Source organism: Sinocyclocheilus grahami, unplaced genomic scaffold, assembly GCF_001515645.1.
Source record: "Sinocyclocheilus grahami isolate Dianchi unplaced genomic scaffold, SAMN03320097.WGS_v1.1 scaffold47.1, whole genome shotgun sequence".
NCBI lineage: Eukaryota > Metazoa > Chordata > Actinopteri > Cypriniformes > Cyprinidae > Sinocyclocheilus > Sinocyclocheilus grahami.
Window position 1 is genome coordinate 4022997 of NW_015505226.1, and position 19158 is coordinate 4042154.

Consider the following 19158-nt stretch of genomic DNA (forward strand, 5'->3'; position numbering starts at 1 on the left):
CCGCATGATCCAGGAAGTATGAAGCCGAAACCCGGCTTTTCTTACCTTCTGGACATATATCGACGAGTGAAATAAACACTGCAAGTCGAGCACCCGGTTTCTGAACGGTGCCCATCGAGGACCTACCCTAGAAAGGGACAGAAACACACAGGTCCCGGGAAACACTGCAAAGAAACTAGCAGAAGGGTTATACACACAACCACCAGCTCATTAGATACACACATATATATTTATATATACATATATTTAGACATGGATCGTACTCACCCACCATGGTTTCCGCGTCGGAGCTCTGTCCGAAAAAACCTCTAGACCGGACCATCAGTAAGATGGTCACCATGAAGCCATAGAACCAACGAAACCTAATAGGTCCAGTATAGGAGACTATAATGCAGGAAATTTCCCACCTAACCTCGGTCAGGTGGAGAGATGGTGGTTACAGGGGAATTAGGAAGGTGAAGATAAGGGCAGATGTAAGACCCCCGAAGGAAATGAGTAGATACTGAGGTATCACTCTGATTCGGACAAAAGCACTGACGCCCTGTCTGGATCACATCCCTTAGGTCTTTTACTCACCTTACTTTGACCCACGATTCTTCCTACCCCTACCTGCGGGCGGGGGAGGAGCGCGAGCCGCGACACTAGCCTTCTGAGCCAGTCTCTGTTCCTCAAACTGAGACAGGCTAGGACCCCTGGGTTGTTCGAGCTCAGACCTGGACTTCTATCCCGGTCTTTCAGCCGGTCAGCTTGAAATGCTTGGAGCATCATTTTCCCTTGGAAAAAAACGCTTGCAGTGCACGCCGATTGCCCCCAACGTCAACATGGATGCACCACAAGATGTTTATGTCGTAAACAACGTCAACACGGATGCACACATCCTTAAATGCTTTGCTAGTGCTCGCCATAATGAGATAAATAGAGATGGCTCTTACCACAGAAATGCACGCTTCAAACAAAACAATCAATGAAGACGAAGAAGAGGATGATGTGTGCTCCCGGCGTCTATTTATACTATAGTCGCACCGGTAGTGACGTCATGGCTGTCACTGGTGTTTTTTCAATGTATGCTTCAGACACGGGTCACGACGAGGCGTTCCACATAGCGACCCCTAGAAGACACAGTTCGAAGTTCCCATGAAAGGGAACAACAAATCTGAAAAAAAAATGCTAAAGATAAATTACCAAATAATACTGAGAATATCTAAATTATAAATGAAAGAATAGCTGATTATAATAAATTCTTTTCACGCAAACATCTTTGGTCAAGCAACATTATATCTTTTTAAAAAATTTTTTAAAGTGACATGACATGTGGCCAAGTATGGTTGCCCATACTCAGAAATTAGTGCTCTGCATTTATCCCATCCAAAGTGTACACACACCCGGAACAGCCATTTTAAAGATAAAATGATTAAGTCCCCAGTTATTTAGCTGACGAATCCCCCAGGAATAACCAGTTTGCCAAACATTTATTTATAATGTCTAATGAGCATCATTAATGTTCATTTTAATTTGCAATGTGGTCTTATAACTCCTCTAACAGCTCCCTTCACATTTTGAGGGCATTCACAGATAAAGCTCTTGGGACTGCTGGGGTATTTATTTTTAGAGGGTCTATCAGCATCTTTTGGATGTGGCTGTGGATTGACAGGACAAGTGTTACCAGCAGGATAAAGGAAGGAGGTCCTGGATCTAGACCGTGCACCCCCACCCACTGACCCAGCATTCCAACGAAGAGAGAGATAGAGCTGTTCTTGCTTCCTCCCGCCCCCTTTTGCTCTCCCCACACTACATATGCTCATGGCCCATGGGGTGTGTGTCTGCACTCACCTCTCAGGACTGACAGAAGCTCTGCAAGCAGTCTAGGCAACGGTGGAGGACTGAACATACAGGGATGGGACGAGACTATTGAAAGAAACTAAGAGCCAAGAAACATTAAAAGAGAGACACAGAATCACAGAAAGAAAAATGGTTGCAGAGGAGGTAGTGGTGACCCTGTCAGGAGGTGCACCATGGGGTTTCCGATTACAAGGAGGAGCTGAGCAACAGAAACCACTTCAAGTGGCAAAGGTAAGGGGATGGTTGGATTGGATACCTGGTTATGCTGACTCATGTGTCTCATTATTTTAATGAATGGTCTGTAAAGCAATTGAAATCCACTGAAACTTCAAATTTAATTTATTCAAATTACTTTTGTGTATGAGCAATATGCAATACGTATATTACATACTACATAGAAGTTGGACTATGATGTGTCAGTATTATCTTATTAATGAACGGCATTATTAGATAGGAGATATACCATATAGCTGCTACATTTATCTTAATTGCACTTTCAGGCTTTGAAACATAAATATACAAATTATTTTTCATTTAAAATGCCCCCAAAGATAGTTCTTATAAAGGTCATACCAAAATGATATATGACAAACATCCTTACACATGCTAGAATGGGCCACATCACCCACACGAGTATTTAACAAAAAATGTCCTCAATAAAACAATTGTTCAAATTAGACAATGTGATTTTACAAATGACATATATAATGTGATTTATATAAATTACTTGTCATGCAAATATCTCATAGTAAAATCACATTTGAACAACAATTTTAGATTTATTTACATATATTCATTTTAATAAAAACATTTAATTATGTAAAAATATAAATAATTTATATAAAATTAACATTTTCTTCATTTTATTTGTTTATTTTTATATTTAATTAATATAAAGTCAGTGTCTATTGCATTTAATGTGGGCCTGGTCTGACTTAACTGAGCAGATATGCTTGTTCAACATGTGTCAGTGAGGAATGTAACACTTGATAAGCTGTCAAGAGTATAGTGTTATTGAGAACATTTTCTGTGAAATACTAATGTGGCCCATTCTAGCATGTGTGAAGATATGTTTGTCATATATCATTTTGCGGCCCTTTTAAATTAAGGATTCATAGCATATGTTTCAAAGCCTGAAAATGCGGTTAAGATATAGCACCTACATATCTTCCATTTAATAAGGGCAAAAATTAATGAGATAATACTGTCACATCATATTTCAACTGAAGGCCAGAAAGCACTTATTTTATCTGCTGATAAATACAGTTCAAGAGAGCTATTTGGCTGTGTGCTGCAAGCATTCCTGCTCCATATAAACCTGCTTGGCTTCACAGTGCATCTCTTCACTCTTATCTAATTGGCAGCTTTTGTTTAGCTTCCTTTGGAATCCAGATATTTCAAAGAAGCATTCTCACACAGTTCTGTAAATGAGGATGTTATTTCAGGACTGAGTAATTACAGCCACAGTGTATACTTATAAGCACAGTATGCCCCATTTGTTAAGTGACAACTGTGTGCAATGCATTTTCCCTGATCTAAGGGCTATTTTGGATTGGTGAGCAATGCCAGAGACTGTCTAGTCTACTCTTTCCACGTTCTGAGGGAACAAATATCCATCATAGAGCAATGGGCCTGACTTTTTTATTCAGAGAAATATATTTGTGCTTGGAAAACTAATGTTCGTCCAGCATCAGGGAGTTTCCCCTCGTCTTTCATTTCAAGGTCACCTCTGCAGACTTTCATCTGTTTCCATTTGTGGTGTAGCCTTTTTTTTCCATGACCATCTCTACTTTTAATTGAGCTATTTTGATCCACATGGATCTCTGATTGCTTCTTTTAAACCTGGCATATAGAACGCCCTCAGTGCACTTGCTCAGCTAGCAAAATGCTCTGGCAATGTTTTGAAAATGCCTGAAGACGTACAGCATGTCCTCATAATACCTGCTTGTAGTGCTTATAATGTAAATGCATTCATACTTCCATGAAATCCTTTGCTATCCGATATGATGCAGATCAACTTGATTTACTATATTAGTACTAAATTAGACAAACCACTTCTCAAAAACATGCAGTCATTGAGTTTTAAGCTAAATCTATTGAGTCTGAGTGACAACTGACCCTTCACAATAGTTGAGCACTTTATTTAGGCTATGTGGACAACACATGGTGAATTCATGCCATGCTCTGCTTCAGGTCTGCCAAGAGGCACCAGCTGCACATGTTGTTCTCCCTACTTGCATTCTCAGACCATTTGATCGGCAATAAAAAGAAGGTGAATGGGCCCGGCTTTCATCCATTTTCATCTAGTTACAAATGTGTGTTCACGGAAAAGCAAATTAACACTGTGCGTGTTGTTTAACGGTCTTCATAGCATTCATTTTTGTCTACAACAGTGTTTAAAATGAGAAGTTTCATAAGACAAAATATTGAGCTGCTCTGAGCTGAGTGAAACCCTTCAGGCCTTTGTAGGGGAATATAAATCTATGCTTTGGGCAAGTGAAAACATTATTCCAATTCCTCAAAACAGTTAGTTTATAAAGTACCTTTGGAAGGAGGAGACAAAGACAGGAATGTGGCCAGACTTTTAGCTTGGTGCGTGTTGGTGAAGTGAGTGTCGGAACAGCGCTCTCATATTTGACAGATGACCTCAGAAAGGCTGTACTGTTCAACAGATGGTATTTGAAGATGGGCAAAATGCCATATTAGCCACTCTCTTTAAACATACAGTAGCTTCTTCCCTCCAATCTGCCATTAAAAAACCCAGAGGATGAGGCCTAACTAATCTTTGGACTGACACTGAAATTATATGATTCACAGTTAACTTGTTTACAGTTGATTGAACAATTCAAGTTGATTTAATACATGATAGAACATTTAGTATTAATCTTAAAACACTTATGTGATGTATTTAGGCAAAAATAGGTACTTGAACAGAAACATTAAATTTTAACAAGGTTCATTTGAAAATTTCAAGTCATTAATAAACAAAACACCTCTAGTGGTGTTCATTATACAAATATAATGAATTGCGTTTCATATTGATGAACACAAATGATTCAGAATTTAAAAGTCATATTTCAAAATCAGTGCACTTGAATCATCAGGATTTGCAATCAAGAAAACACACACACAGCAAGAACAGAAGAACCTTTGAATGAAGAATGGTGCTATTTTGTAAATAGGTTAAGGTGTAATAAGGGTTTGATTATGTACTTTATTTGTGAGAAGTAGCCAGTGATAATGTTGTCCAGCACTGGAAAGTCCACCGACTGTGATGTGAGACCATCACTTGCCACTCAGAGAGAGATAACCCACTGACTTATAAGTAACAGTATGAACAGTGAACCAGAGTATGATAAGCTTTTGTAGGGGAATGTGAGTGATACTAACCAGTTACTATCCTAAACTAAATTGATATTCACAAGTGAAGCAATCTTAATAAATAAACAATGGCTAGAAACGTATGTGCTTTACGTATATCCACTTTTTTTGTGTGAATATGCGGGACTTCTGATTCATTAACCGGTAAACACTAAACCAGAAGAATAACGAAGTGCAGAAAAAACTGTTTATAATTCCGACAATATTTCAGGCAGCATAACAAGCTGTTTTGCGCAGCTAAAAATAACTGAAAACGGGTGACACAGAAACCCTTACACATTTAAATAAGGTAAAAATAAAGTGAATATTTATTTATCTTCTCTCACTGAAACTCATCAACAGAAAGTTTGTGCTGAAGTTGTCTCCCCCTGCTGTTGAAGGTGAGGAAGCGCAGTAAGGCCTGCCGGGCTGGGCTCAGAGAGACTGATGAGCTGGTGTCAATCAATGATGTATCCTGTGGAACACTGTCTCATGCTGAGGCTATGAATCTGATTGATAGCGCCAGAGGAACCCTCCATCTGCGAATTAAAAGGTCAGAGTGAGATATCATTATCACAAGGAGTTGTTAGTCATGCTATAAAACTTATACTCAAGATAATCACCATGCTTTCCATTCAGGGCCCCAGGTGCATATCAGTCAGTGGTGCTTCTGGGTCGGGCCCCCTCCCCCTGTATTGATAAGGAGTACCAGGCAGCCTTGAGAGCCCTGTCGCCTCCACTTACCTCTAAACGATCCGGTGTCAACAGAGCATCGCTCATGTCCCCCACCCGTGGCCTCGAGTGGCTTACATCCCCTCCAGACAGTGAAGCTTACTATGGTGAGACAGACAGTGACGCAGATGTGGCGGCACAAGAGAAGCAGCGTAGACAGAGACGACGAAGCCCCAGTAGCTCTCCTGCCAAGAGCCCTGGCCAAGCCTCACCCCAGGAGGAGGAGACTTCGGAAATGAGTGGCTATGAGAGCGCCCAGGACGTCTGTATGTACCCTCAAACACAGAGCTGGCCTGTATCTGATCTAGAGGGAATGGGGACTCAGCAACAGCCTGAAATGCCCGGGGTGGCCCGCAGAGAGGTGGTCTACCAATCCCCACAGGATGAATGGTCACACCAGGCTGAAAATTCCTCTGAGAATTCTGACCAAAGTCCATCAGGAGCTGCTGAAGTGGACAGTGGCTTCCAGGAGCCCCCCACTGTCCCACCTGCACTTGTTTCTCCAGAGCGGGCAAAAGAGGCTCTCATGCTTGCATTTCACAGACAGATGGTACCCATGGTGGGCCCTGTGGACAACCCAGTTGATGAAGAACTCACAGTAACGTACATGGACAAGGCCAAGCAAGCTAGTAAGTATCAATCATCTTTTTCACATAGCATATATTCTGTTCAAAAGTTTGGGGTTGGTATAAGATTTTTCTTGTTGTTTTTGAAAGTCTCTTATGCTCACCAAGGCTGCATTTATTTGATCAAAATATATCAAAAATATTGCTGCAGGAATATTGTAAAATAATTAGAATTTAAAATAACTGTTTTCTATTTTAATATATTTAAAAATATAAATAATCATTACTCACGTCTTCATTGTCACATGATCCTTCAGAAATCATTCTAATATTTGGTGCTCATGAAAATGTTCTTCTTATTATCAGTGTTGAAAACTGCTTAAGATTTTTTTTCTTGATTCTTTGATGAATAGAAAGTAAAAAAAACGTCATAATTTAATACAACGTAAACTCTTATTGATTTAAAGAAAAAAAACAGACAGAACTTAATTAACTTTACTTTAGATTTTTTTTTAAACAATAAATGGACACAACAGTGTAGTCGTAACATAATGGAATCAAATAAATAAGTAAAGTTAACTGTCAGACTAGCAGTTAACTATTACAGTTTTTCTCGATTGCTTAAACACTATCACCAGGCTTTTGAACTAAAATTTCAAAACCATAACACCATTTATCAAAAAGCACACCCATTTCCCTAAACTATAAACACTATTCCCCTTTTTGACACATGAATCAGATTTGTTGAACTTTTACTGCAAAACTCTACACACAAATCCCTTCATTTCTCATTGCCTAGACCATGTTGTCATTTAGAAAGCACTAGCATTCAATATTGTTCACTCAAGTCAGCATAGCTTGAGCTCAATTAGCACACAGTTACCCACGTGGAAACACTAAGAGTCAAAATTTATCACACACAAATCAGAACCTTCAATAGATAGATAAAAGAGCCCAAGTCAGTTCATTCAGTTTTGGAACAATGGATCCAGAGAGATGTGATTGAAAAGGTCGAGGACACCAGAGAGGAGGAGGAGGAGGAAGAGGATGAGCAAGAGCAGTAAGGAGTGGAGGAAGAGGTGAAGGAAGAGGACGAGGATGAGGATGAGGATGAGGGGCAAGGAGACAAGGAGTCTCAGATGAAATTCGTGCCACTAGTTGACCATGTCCTTGTCCATGGTATGACTATGAGGGAGGCTGGGCAATGAGTTCAGCCAAACTTAAGTTGCTTCACCGTCGCCTCGATCATAAGAACCTTCAGGGAGGAAAACAGGTAGGTGTACCTCAGTGTACTCTACTGTAACGTTTGAGTGCTGTACTCTGTTACAACATATGCATCAAATTGCCTTACATACAGATAGAGTTCCCCTTCAGGAACTCGAGCTGCGTCGAGATTTGCTTTGGGAACGCCCCTGCGTGACCGCGTTCTGAAGCACGTGTCCAATCCGTCCAATGGAGCAGCGAGACGTCACCAGCGGGGTGACGGAAGCACCAGAAAGCATAAAGGTGCATCCGGCCAGGCGCCACCCAGCTTCTGATCTTCAGCAGCGCTCTGTGTATGTGTCTGTCTATTTACCGTTGTCTGTCCGGGAAAAAAAGCACAAGCACTCATTTATATATATAAACAATGAAAAAGTCTATGGCGAGCGAACGGCAGTACAAACGCTGTGTTCCCCCCTGCCCACGATATCTGACGGCAGGGGATACACACGATTTGTGTGTCGTTTGTTTGGGAGCGGAGCATGCACGGTCAGCTCTCGAGGGGGCTGGTTGTCATGATTGCGAGCTGCTCTCGCTGCGCACGCTCCGCTCTCGCTTGGCCGTGTTTGATGAAAGCGGTCAGGCTCGCGATCCCGCTGGCAGCGATCCCGATGGAATGGAAGAAGCCTGACTAGACATTTCAGCTGATGCCAGGGGGGGATCAGGCATGCAAGAGGATTTATCCCCCCACTGCCTAGCTAGGGCCAGTATAGCCTTTGATGTTTGATGAGATTATCTGGCCTGACCCAGAACAAAGATGTGATGCTGGGGCAGAATATTTTTTGCTGTTGTTTGGTGTATTGTACAGTACAGTACATTAAGGAATAAAAAATGTGCAAATGTATACACGTGTTCATTATGTAAAAAGTTCCTTGAGGGGGAGAACCACAAGCAACATAACGTATTACTGGTTTTTGTTTTTGTTTTTTGTAGTATTGTTTTGAATTTATCTCACCAGTGTGTAAGACTGTGTTGTAGTGTGTGTGTTTTTGAAAGCTTGTGTGTGATGTCTGAGGGAAAAGTTTAGTTTTTCAGCAAGAGTGAATGGTTTTGAGTGTAGAGCTTCATTTTGACCTGAAAATAGGATGTTTGGGGAATTGGGTGAGACATAATGGATTTGTGTTTACTGTTTTGAGAATATGAGGCATAGTTTCAAGAAATGTGTTTAAGCAATCGAGAAAAACTGTAACTACCAATAGCACACAATTAAAGCTATGTGTTTTTTCCTTACACCAAGAAACTGATTAATGTAGTCCAAATCACAGATGGATTTATTCAACTGAATTATGTTGCTTTAAATTATTTTAATTATGTAAATAGAGCAATAAGCAAAAATAATTTTTGAGTTAATATAAATAGTGAGCTCAGCATTTCTGAACCTGTATCTCTTTCTGTCATTACCTCATACATTATTTCTGGACTGTGTTAAATTTAACCTTTAGAAATCCACTAGATAGAAGTCCATCTCTAATGTCACAAAAGAGTGTGAATCTGGGTTCAGTGATATTTGATAAAATTAAGGCAGAAGTCAGTCTATTAAATTCTGCATACTGTGTGTTGACCCTTAAAATAGATTTTCTTGAGTAAGGGTACACAGAAGTTTATTTGTTTTTATTAATAATCTGGTCACAAAGCAAAGCAAGTACATTTGACGTTGATATAATTACTGGATTTGCCATAGTTTTTAAAGTTTTTATAATCTCAAAATGAGAGTAATAGAATTATGGCATAAATTAAGCTGTGTTCACAGGTTGAAGAGAAAAACAAACATGACCAGTATAGTTTGATTAATTAACAAATTATACTTGTGGGGTGTCTCTTTTCATGAATCCTTCAAAATGAATCACAAACACAGGAGTTCCATTTGAATCAGACAAATAATTTACTGAATGAACTGAAAGTTACTATCATTAGGTTCAGGTATGGTAATCTTGAAATAGTAAATGTTGCGTTTTTAAGGCTTGTGAAATTTGAATGTTGTGAATCATTATCTGGTTGTTCATAAGACAAATTGTAATTAAAGATACATATTGCTTCATTGGTTAGCACAGAACCTAGGAACAGGATATGGCTCAATTGGAAATAATCATATGCTTGTGGTGTGGGATTTATAATTGAGCTCATGCAAATGTTGGTGATGGGGGTTCCTCATATCCCCTGGCCGAGGGTTTAATGGGGCAGAGGAAGGGGGCTGGACTCAAGTGAGCAAGAGACTATATTTGTCCCTTGACTCACGCCTATAACACAGGCCTCTGTTGCATGCTGGTAAAGGCATGTCCAGTTGCTGTCCAGTGTCAGTGATATTTCATTCTCTCCATTTAAACTGGTCAGTCTGTGCTAATAATGTGATTTTAAGAGCCAATAATGATCTGGACTTGATTAATAAAAAATTCTACACCTTTAGTTTATTTCTTTTTTTAAACACTACTTAAAGTATTAAGGACTTTGTGAAAGTCTTTAATAAATGGGTATGTATTGATAGCAACCATTCTTATACAGAATACAAATTCATATTAAAGTGGTTTGGGCCAACCTAAACTTACGCTGACTGATAAATGTTAAGGCTGATTATTTATCAAGAGATGTGGGACAAATGAGTAATTCTCAATATTTTGACTCCAAGGCTGATATACTTCTGGTACTTCTGTTGTAAGTGGTCCAGGAACTGGATTTTTTATTTTTTTTAATTCGATTTGAGTCATATCTATTTCTGCTGAAGCAAAGTGCCGATTTTTACTGAGTATCATATGGCTTGAGTCACTATTCAGTGAACTGAAAGCTTATCCTTCTCAAACGTTAAAAATCTGACCTTAAATATCAGATACACACAGGTGTCAATATGATGTAATTAATGATGTGATGAGGCTTAGGAGTCTGTTTTTCACATTCCTTCTTATAGCAAGATAAACACATATTGGAAACTTCATTAGAGTCAAACAATATATCTTGTGTCTGTAGCTGATGGGGTGCTAATTCCCCTCTCTAAAGCCTTTGGGAAGGCTTTCTCCTCAACTAATGGCACCCTGCCGACACTCAGTCTGAAGGTCACTTTGCTTTCCAAAAACTGATGGGACATTTTGAGGGTCGTGTAAATAATCATGTTTCTGTGTTTAATTCTGTATCTCCATTGAGAATTCTGAACATCTAGAACTCTTGTTTGTGAATTCTCTCGTATGTATGTGCGTCTCACTGAGGCTAGAGACATTAGTTCAGTGAGGATAAGGGTCCATGACAGCTACTCTTCTCTGTCACTGTTAGTGGTGAAATTACAGAATAAGCCAGGGCATTCAGACAGCCTTGGTAAGAAGAGAAGCCGAAGCGTGCGCACCTGTTATTATGACAGCACAGTGGGAGGTCGAAAGAGCATGGTCTAAAATATTGTGAATGTACCGATCGGCAGCTGATATTATATATCTCTGTGTCTCAGAATAGATAGCGAACAAAGATTAAGTAGCTTTTGTGGAGGAATTATTTGTAGTGTGACACAACTGTGGTTACTGACTCATAATTGTCAAAATGGGGTATTTGAAGTAACTGCAAAAGCAAGAAATATAGAAGATAACAGATAATTGACTGTTAAATACTGTTCAGTGATGATAAAGAGGTTGACCTATACAATTAGTCAAATGTTGCCTCATCATGTCATCGTGGTGTGGTTAGAGATGTCAGCATGACCCCACATGACACTCAGCTTAAGCCAGCCTATCCAAGAAGTGTGCAAAAACAGGTGGGAAATGTCCGTTAGCTCTGTTCACCAACCAAAATAGCTTGAATGACATAATGGGGTTTCTTTGGGCCTGTGACAGGGTCTTGTGGTTTGACAAAAGGTCTTTAAAAGGCTTGACCTCAGGCTACAGACTGGTTGATTTCATACCAATGTGGGCAGAGCACCCAAGTATTGCTGGCTGAGCTCCACTGATGTGTTTCTGTGTGTCCTGCCAGTAAGGCTGGCTTGGGAACACAGTTTTTATGCTGAACAACATGAGGAGCTTTACATCTCCTGGAGATGTTGAACATGAAGGACACATCTATGCAGGTAGAGTCCTGATGGCTTCTGTAGAGCTTTAGAGAGATAGGGGGCTTGTTTTCTGTTTAAATGATCCAACATTATAGTTAAAATGAGAAAGGTGAGACAAGGTGATGGATAGCACAGAGGTATTATTTACATGATCTTGGATTTACAAAGATCAATTTTGATATGTTTTTGTGTAAGTTTGACTTACTTGTATTTTTTTATATTGAAAACTAAAATGCTGAAATCATCTCAGATATAGCAACCATTTCTCACTAAACATATTTTTATGTCACATGTTTTGATGCTAGCAGGTATGTAAGGGTTAACCTCTGTTTGTTGAACAGTTATTTGTACTGTCTAATTAGAAGTCTGGACAGATAATTATAATCAAAAGCACATTTATTTCTTCATTTGGACCGTTTAAATAAGAATATTTAGAATTTTATGCTTCATAAATTGATCCAATGTTGAAGATGTTTTGAGGCCCTCCAGATTAGAAAGAAAATATCTTAGCAAATATACTGTACTCTTGAGGTTTTTGTTTTTATTTTTGGTTTGTTTTAATTGAAATATCAGATTCCGTTTCCCTCTTTTAATATAGATCCTGGATCCCCAGGGGTTACTTGCTCAAGCTGTTAGAATGTGATGGGCTATTTGTAGAGAAGGATGAGCTCAGTAATTTACCATGAGGATTTTGGTCCCAGAAATTTCAATATCTAACCCACTGCATTTTAGTGTCTAGTATCAGAGCTATTCTGACTCAACTAGAAAATGTGTTCCAATCATTACAATGCCAGCTTGATTGATTAAAGTTGTGACTTTGTTTGATGACTTTATGTTTAATGTTGCCCATTCATCACCAAAGTTGATGTTATATAAAAGCCATAAGTGTCACTTTATAGATTTGTTCAGTCAAGGCCTGCTAACAGGCCTGTTCAATTGTTACATAAAGTTTTCATTCCATAATGCAGAATGGAAAAATAATGTTATTCAGTGATACTCACTGTAAAAAAAAACATATTAAGAAGCAGTATATTATACTTTAAATACATCATAAATGTGCATCAGCATTATGTTTAAGTTGTTTAAAATTATATTACAAATTATACTATTGGTTAAAGTAAAGACAACTGAAAGTATTTCTCGCTGATTGATACAGACATTATCTTTCTCTCCATAGAGCTACACAGAGGTGAGAGTGTACAAGATAAGCAGGTGAAGGAGGCCCGATCCAAATGTAGAACTATTGCTTCGCTCTTGACAGATGCTCCTAATCCTCATTCTAAAGGTGTGCTTATGTTCAAGAAGCGACGCCAGCGTGCCAAGAAGTATACTCTCACCTGCTTTGGCAGCGTAGACGGAGAAAGCTGTAGTAACACAGAGGGAGAAACCGAAGATGAAAGCCTGTTTCCTGGGAGCGAATCTGAACTTGACGAGGATGGATTTTCTGCTGCACCAGACCCTACTTGGGATAGTGGTTACCTGGACATTCTAGACAAGAGAACTTCAGCATGTGTTGTGCCTGACAGAGATGCAGAGAATAGTCCAGGCCTAAACGCCACTTCAGGAAAAGGAGCCCAGCTTTTTGAACAACAGAGGAAAAGAGCAGAAGAACATAAGGCAAATCTGGTTACGCCCACTGCTTTCTCCATGCCACAGTATCAGGGAGACTCAACCCTGACATATACCCCAGTTACTCCAGTCACACCCCTAACTTCTCATAGTAACAGTATGGTAAACGGGGAACCTTTGGTGGTGAGCAGGACAAGTGTTGTGTTGTCACAGACACCTATGCCATCCATGGCAGGAGCATTACCAGAGGAAGCAGACTCATCGGCTGCCAGCTCAGTGCACAACAGAACTGCCAGGCCATTTGCCCCTGGTTGTGTTAGCCACCGAGCAGCAACTGCTCCAGTACTCTTCAGGCCCAGCCCTGCCAAAAAGGCTGGATCACAGGCTCAGGCTGTGTCTGTGGCAAATTTTCCAACTCCCTTCTCTCCTGCTGGCTCAGAAGGGAAGAAAGCCATCTCTACAACATCACTGTATATCCCTGCCAGACCAGCCACCTACAATGGTCCTTCCTCTGTGCTCTCTCCATCCTCAATCACTTCAGGTCCATTTTCTCCTCCTCCTTCAAATGCTCCACTCTACTCCCCAAACTATTCCAGGACCTCAGCCCCTTTTTCTCCAACATCTTCTCATGTAACATCTTTGAGTTCCCCTTCTGGTATGGCTCAGCCTTACTCTCCTCCCCAAACACAGGCAATGCCACTCAGTCCTCCGTACCATCATGTGGTTTGTACCCAATATCAGCCACCTCCACAAGTTCATGTGCCAGCACAGCCTTTCTCTCCCCCTTTCACAAATGCCCCAGGTCTTCCCAATGCCCCTGCCCCTGCTCCTGTCCATGCCTTTGCTCCTGCAACACCAAATGTGCAATATTCCCCAGCACACAAAGTCTCCTTCAACCCATACATTTCTGTGGCATCCATTACTCCAGGAACGCCAAATGCACCAGTTGCCCAGCAGTATTCTCTCTCCAACTCCACTGATGGGATCTCTTCTCGAGAGCAGCGGGTCTCAGTCCCTGCTGGCCGCACTGGCATCCTGCAGGATGCTCGTCGTCATGGCACCAAGAAACCAATGTTCAGTGCTAATGAGGAGAAGAAGGCTCCATCTTACAACCCTGAGCTAATGTCTCTAGTGCAGAACTTGGATGACAGGTCCCGTTTGGGTGTAGAGTTTGGGTTTGAGTCTGGCCCCGAAGAAGATTTTCTCAACCTGGGTGCAGAAGCTTGCAACTTCATGCAGGCACAGAGGCACAAGATGCCACCACCAGTGGCTCCTAAACCAGCTCATCCAGCTCCTGAGATGCCTCAGATGCAAGGTAAAGGTGCAGAGCTGTTTGCACGCAGACAGAGTCGCATGGACCGCTATGTGGTGGATAAACAGCCCAAATCTCCAGCGCATCCTCGTGATCCTTCACCTACACCCTCCCTCCCAGTTCACTGGAAATACACTCCAAACATCCGAGCCCCACCACCCATTAATTATAATCCACTGCTGTCACCTTCTTGCCCTCCAGTGGTCCAGCGTGGCACCAAGGCTAATGATGCAAACAAAGTTGGGGTTAAAACAGTGCCTGGCCAACGCAAACAGGGTATAAAGGCTCTTGACTTTGTGAGCAGGCAGCCATACCAGCTCAACTCATCTTTGTTCAGTTATGGAGGTGGAGTCCCTCAAAACACTGCCACTTATCAGCAGCAGCAGAATGGTGTTGGCATGACAGGTAATTCCCTTAATGGACCAAAGCAGGTCCCTGTTAAATCAAGCCGTGTGTATGAAATCAAACGTTTCTCCACACCTACTCCCATGTCTGCACCCACATCTCTGACACCTACTGTAATCGCCCCTCGCTCTGCCACAACTCTCGGTGAGCCGATGTGGCGCAGTGATGTCACTTCCCCACCTCCTGTTGCTCCAAGACCTGCAGCGCCATTCTTGCCACCACCTCCTGCCCTGACAGCAGCCCTGCCTGCTCTCCCCAAAATATCCTCTGCCCCTGTGACCAATTCAGTGCCCATCCCACAACCCACTCCTGGGCAGGCCTACACCCCATTCCAAGCAGCCAAGCAGTTTAAGAGTGCCCCTGAGCTGAGTCCCCTGTCTGCTGGTGTGCGATCCTCAGGGTCTGGGAGCAGCCAGAACCTACGGGTACCCAGACCCCGCTTCAGTACGTCAAGCATGGGTCTGCAACCAAATGTGTGGAGGCCTGGCCTCTCATTACTGAGAATTCACTGTGACAGTAATTACCACCCTGGGCAAGAGCACTTGAGCTCTGCTTGAGCTCTGTTCTGCTAAATGAATTGTTAGACTACAGTAATATAAGAAAAAACATCAGTCAAATAATTTTTTTTTTGCATGTTCACAATTTTCAATCACAATTATTATAAAAATAGAGTATGCAGCAACATCATAGATGCCTACATCTGTATATGTATTGTTCAGTTTCTTCACAATGTTGAGATATTTATGTACTATGATTCATGTTTCTATTTCAGTTCACATCTCATTTATTTTACAACAAATCAACACGTTTAACCCACAGAAAGAACTGCACAGAGTAACTACTTATGAGAGCAACTAAATAAAATAGTGGCATTAATGTCTTATAATAATCGGGTTTGACATTATATGTACTGGGGCCACAATGAAAATAAGTGATAATAATCAATTGTTTTGCTATTTTTTTCACTTGGGGCCATAAGGATGGAGTGATAAAGGGTAAGTAAACTATATATATATGTTACAGAATGAATCTATGACAGAAGATGATGGAGCACAGAATCATTGAAGATTTATGTACAAGTGGTATAGAATGTTCCAAGACATGTATTTGCCCAAGTTATATAAAAGTCTCAGTGACAGAGAGATGAAAGAAGTGTACAAAGACAAATGACAGCAGCTTGAAATGAAAAAAAGAGGAAAATCCTCAAGTGGAGAGATGGTATAAACCACCCCCTTGCTCTACTCTTGCTCTTGAATTGTTATCTCTTCTGGCCTCTGCCATGTCCTTTACTTGTGATGTTATCCATTCTTTATCTCTCTAAACATCTCTTGAGGTTAGACTGCAGGCCTGTGTTTGTCTAGAGCATTGCACAAAAGCCTTTGCTTCTTGTTTGACGAGGATCAGTATGGATGCTTGATGCATGTGCTCATTTAATCCTCATAATGCTGCGTATGCCGAGGTTTTGACTAAGCATTTAGAAAGGCATGTGAACTCCACTGCAGGGAATTGTGCTGGGGCTTTTTCATATGACAGCTGAAAAAACTACACTAGATGACAAGTTCTGAAAGCGCTGCTTTATCTTTATGACATATTATGCGAATGTGACATCTGACCACTTTCCCTGGTGCTTGCTCTCATTGTGAATGATGCTTTTGCCAAACAGGTATGACATCCATTTCAATCACTTGTGTGAGCTGTTCAACTGCATTTGTGAAATTGTATGCCCAGTTGAACTTTTCTTGCTTTGCTTTTTATGAGAAAATACCCTATGGCTTTGGTGGGATGAAACAACATGAAATGGTGGGTAACATTTCTCTACTAAGGATAAGAAGGTTGATCGGATGTAAAGCTATAATGTACCTTGTTGTCAAGTAGAAAGTGGGAGGTATGGATATGGGAGGTATAAAGCAAGAAATAAAACTGATCTAAAATTTAAAAGCAAAAATAGAGAGGAAAGTGCCTTTTTCACTTTTTTGGGAAATTAGATAGTGTTATACACTAAAATATAAATTTTCATAAGTGTGTTCAAATAGGACTGTCAGAATGTATGTCATGCATCTACACAGCAATTTTAAAGCTTTAATTCTTTAGTAAATGTGTTATGTTTGCGTTAAATATTCTGTAATTATTTTAAAACATTTACATTTAGTGCTTTGGGTTATTTGAAGTTTAAAGAGGAATTGTGTACAATGCAAATGGTTGAATGTGAGAAAATGGAAAGTCTAATGGATTACTGGATTTTGGGAATATGTGAACGAGTTTGTACTGTATGATTTTAATGTAGAGCAATGAAAATAAATTTAGAAATGATGTTTGTTTTTTATTATTCTATTTTCTTTGTTGTTCGTAGCTCTCAAGCAGGGGCGTAGCCATCATTTCAGAATTGAGGGGGACAGAAATGTTTTATATAAGTATGTATATATAACATTACAATATAACATTTCTGTAATCTATATAACCTACCAGTCCACAGTTTTTGAACAGTAAGATTTTTAATGTTTTATAAAGAAGTCACTTCTGTTCACCAAGCCTGCATTTATTTGATCCAAAATACAGCAAAAGCAGTAATGTTGTGAAGTTTTTACTATTTAAAATAACTGCTTTCTATTTGAATATATTTTAAAATGATTGCTGTGATCAAAGCTGAATTTTCAGCATCATTACTCCAGTCTTCAGTGTCACATGGTTCAGAAATCATTCTAATATGCTGATTTGCTGCTCAAGAAACCTTTTTTAATTATTATTATTATTATTATTATTAATGTTTTTTGAGCAGCAAATCAGAATATCGGAATGATTTCTGAAGGATAGTGTGACTGGAGTAATGATGCAAAAAATTTAGCTTTGAAATCACTATAAATTACATTTTAAAATATATTCAAATAGAAAACAGTTATTTGAAATAGCCTAGTAAAAATATTTCAAAATTTTACTGTTTTGCTGTACTTTGGATCAAATAAATGCAGGCTTGGTGAACAGAAGAAACTTCTTTAAAAAACATAAAAAATCTTACTTACTTTACTATTTGACTGGTAGTGTATAGTCAACTTAAATTTTTCTCTCATTTCTAGCTTTTAATTGGCTTAGAAATCAGATAACTGCTGGACAATAAACAATAATAATAATTTGTTTATATACTACAAACACTTTTTTATCACATAATAAGGCAGAATAGTTTCAATACTGTAATAAATGCTATGTCAGTCAGCACTGCATTGTTCATATACTTTATTTAGTACCTGGAGATGACTTGACAAACACAAATAAACCATATTGTCGCAATCGTATGTTTAATGTCTTCATGTTTCCAAATGTTTCTGTTTTTCTGGAACGGGGGGACGTCCCCCGCGTAATCTGCACCCCTGCTCTCAAGTATATGGTGGAATAATCTACACATATAAATATGGCGACTATCATATAATGGTCATGTCCACTGTTTTAGAGCTCACAGTTCCATATAAAATAATGTATTTACTTTTATGGAATTTTACAACGACATCTACTGTATGCTGAAGGACATGCAGTAAGCCTAACACAGTGGCGATGTTGCGCAATACTGAAAATTAAGTAGTTCGAGTTTACCACACTGAATGAAAGGCTTGTCTGGTTACACAACTTGCCACAGAGTGCACATAACAAGTAATACTTTTATGTTTATCATGTACAAACATATATATATATATATATATATGCAAAAATGAATCGTCATGCCTATATTCAAGAGGTCGGTTTTCAGAGGTAGGATTTAAGTTCTACTGTTATGAATAACTTTACACAGCTTAGCTTTGGCAGTGTAATCTTACCTCCACTCATAAGGTGAACTGCCTTCTGACCCTCTGGTCTATACCCCACCATCATATGTCACAAGATAGTAGGTGCTAACTTTAGCCACAAGTCTGTATTTCCGTCATGAGCCACATTCTTTCACCCTTTAGATGCCCCTGCTGGTGATACACAGTACTGCAGGTGCTCCTCTCAGGGTCTCTGTCCGGTTCGGGACCAACTAAATAGGCCTACAGCCTGTTTTAAGCAATGTGGTTATAAGGAAAACACATGGATATGCACTTCCTGATCCTGCGATTTGTGAAATGTTGCTT

The 19158-nt window shown here is 39.9% G+C and overlaps 1 protein-coding gene across 1 annotated transcript; it reads left to right on the plus strand.

Moving 5' to 3' along the window:
* Positions 1–1743: 1743 nt before the first annotated feature.
* On the plus strand, positions 1744–16244 carry LOC107582764 (synaptopodin 2-like protein). Its single transcript, XM_016268758.1, has 4 exons — positions 1744–2070; positions 5601–5752; positions 5839–6560; positions 12953–16244. The coding sequence occupies exons 1-4, from the start codon at positions 1969–1971 to the stop codon at positions 15616–15618; spliced, it is 3642 nt and encodes a 1213-aa protein (XP_016124244.1). The 5' UTR covers positions 1744–1968; the 3' UTR covers positions 15619–16244.
* Positions 16245–19158: the final 2914 nt, after the last annotated feature.

Excerpts from the sequence above, each read along its gene's own strand:
- LOC107582764 (XM_016268758.1), top strand. The coding sequence starts at position 1,969 with ATGGTTGCAGAGGAGGTAGTGGTGACCCTGTCAGGAGGTGCACCATGG. Across the intron at positions 2,071-5,600 it reads AACCACTTCAAGTGGCAAAG|GTGAGGAAGCGCAGTAAGGC; the intron begins GTAAGGGGATGG and ends CTGCTGTTGAAG. Across the intron at positions 5,753-5,838 it reads CTCCATCTGCGAATTAAAAG|GGCCCCAGGTGCATATCAGT; the intron begins GTCAGAGTGAGA and ends CTTTCCATTCAG.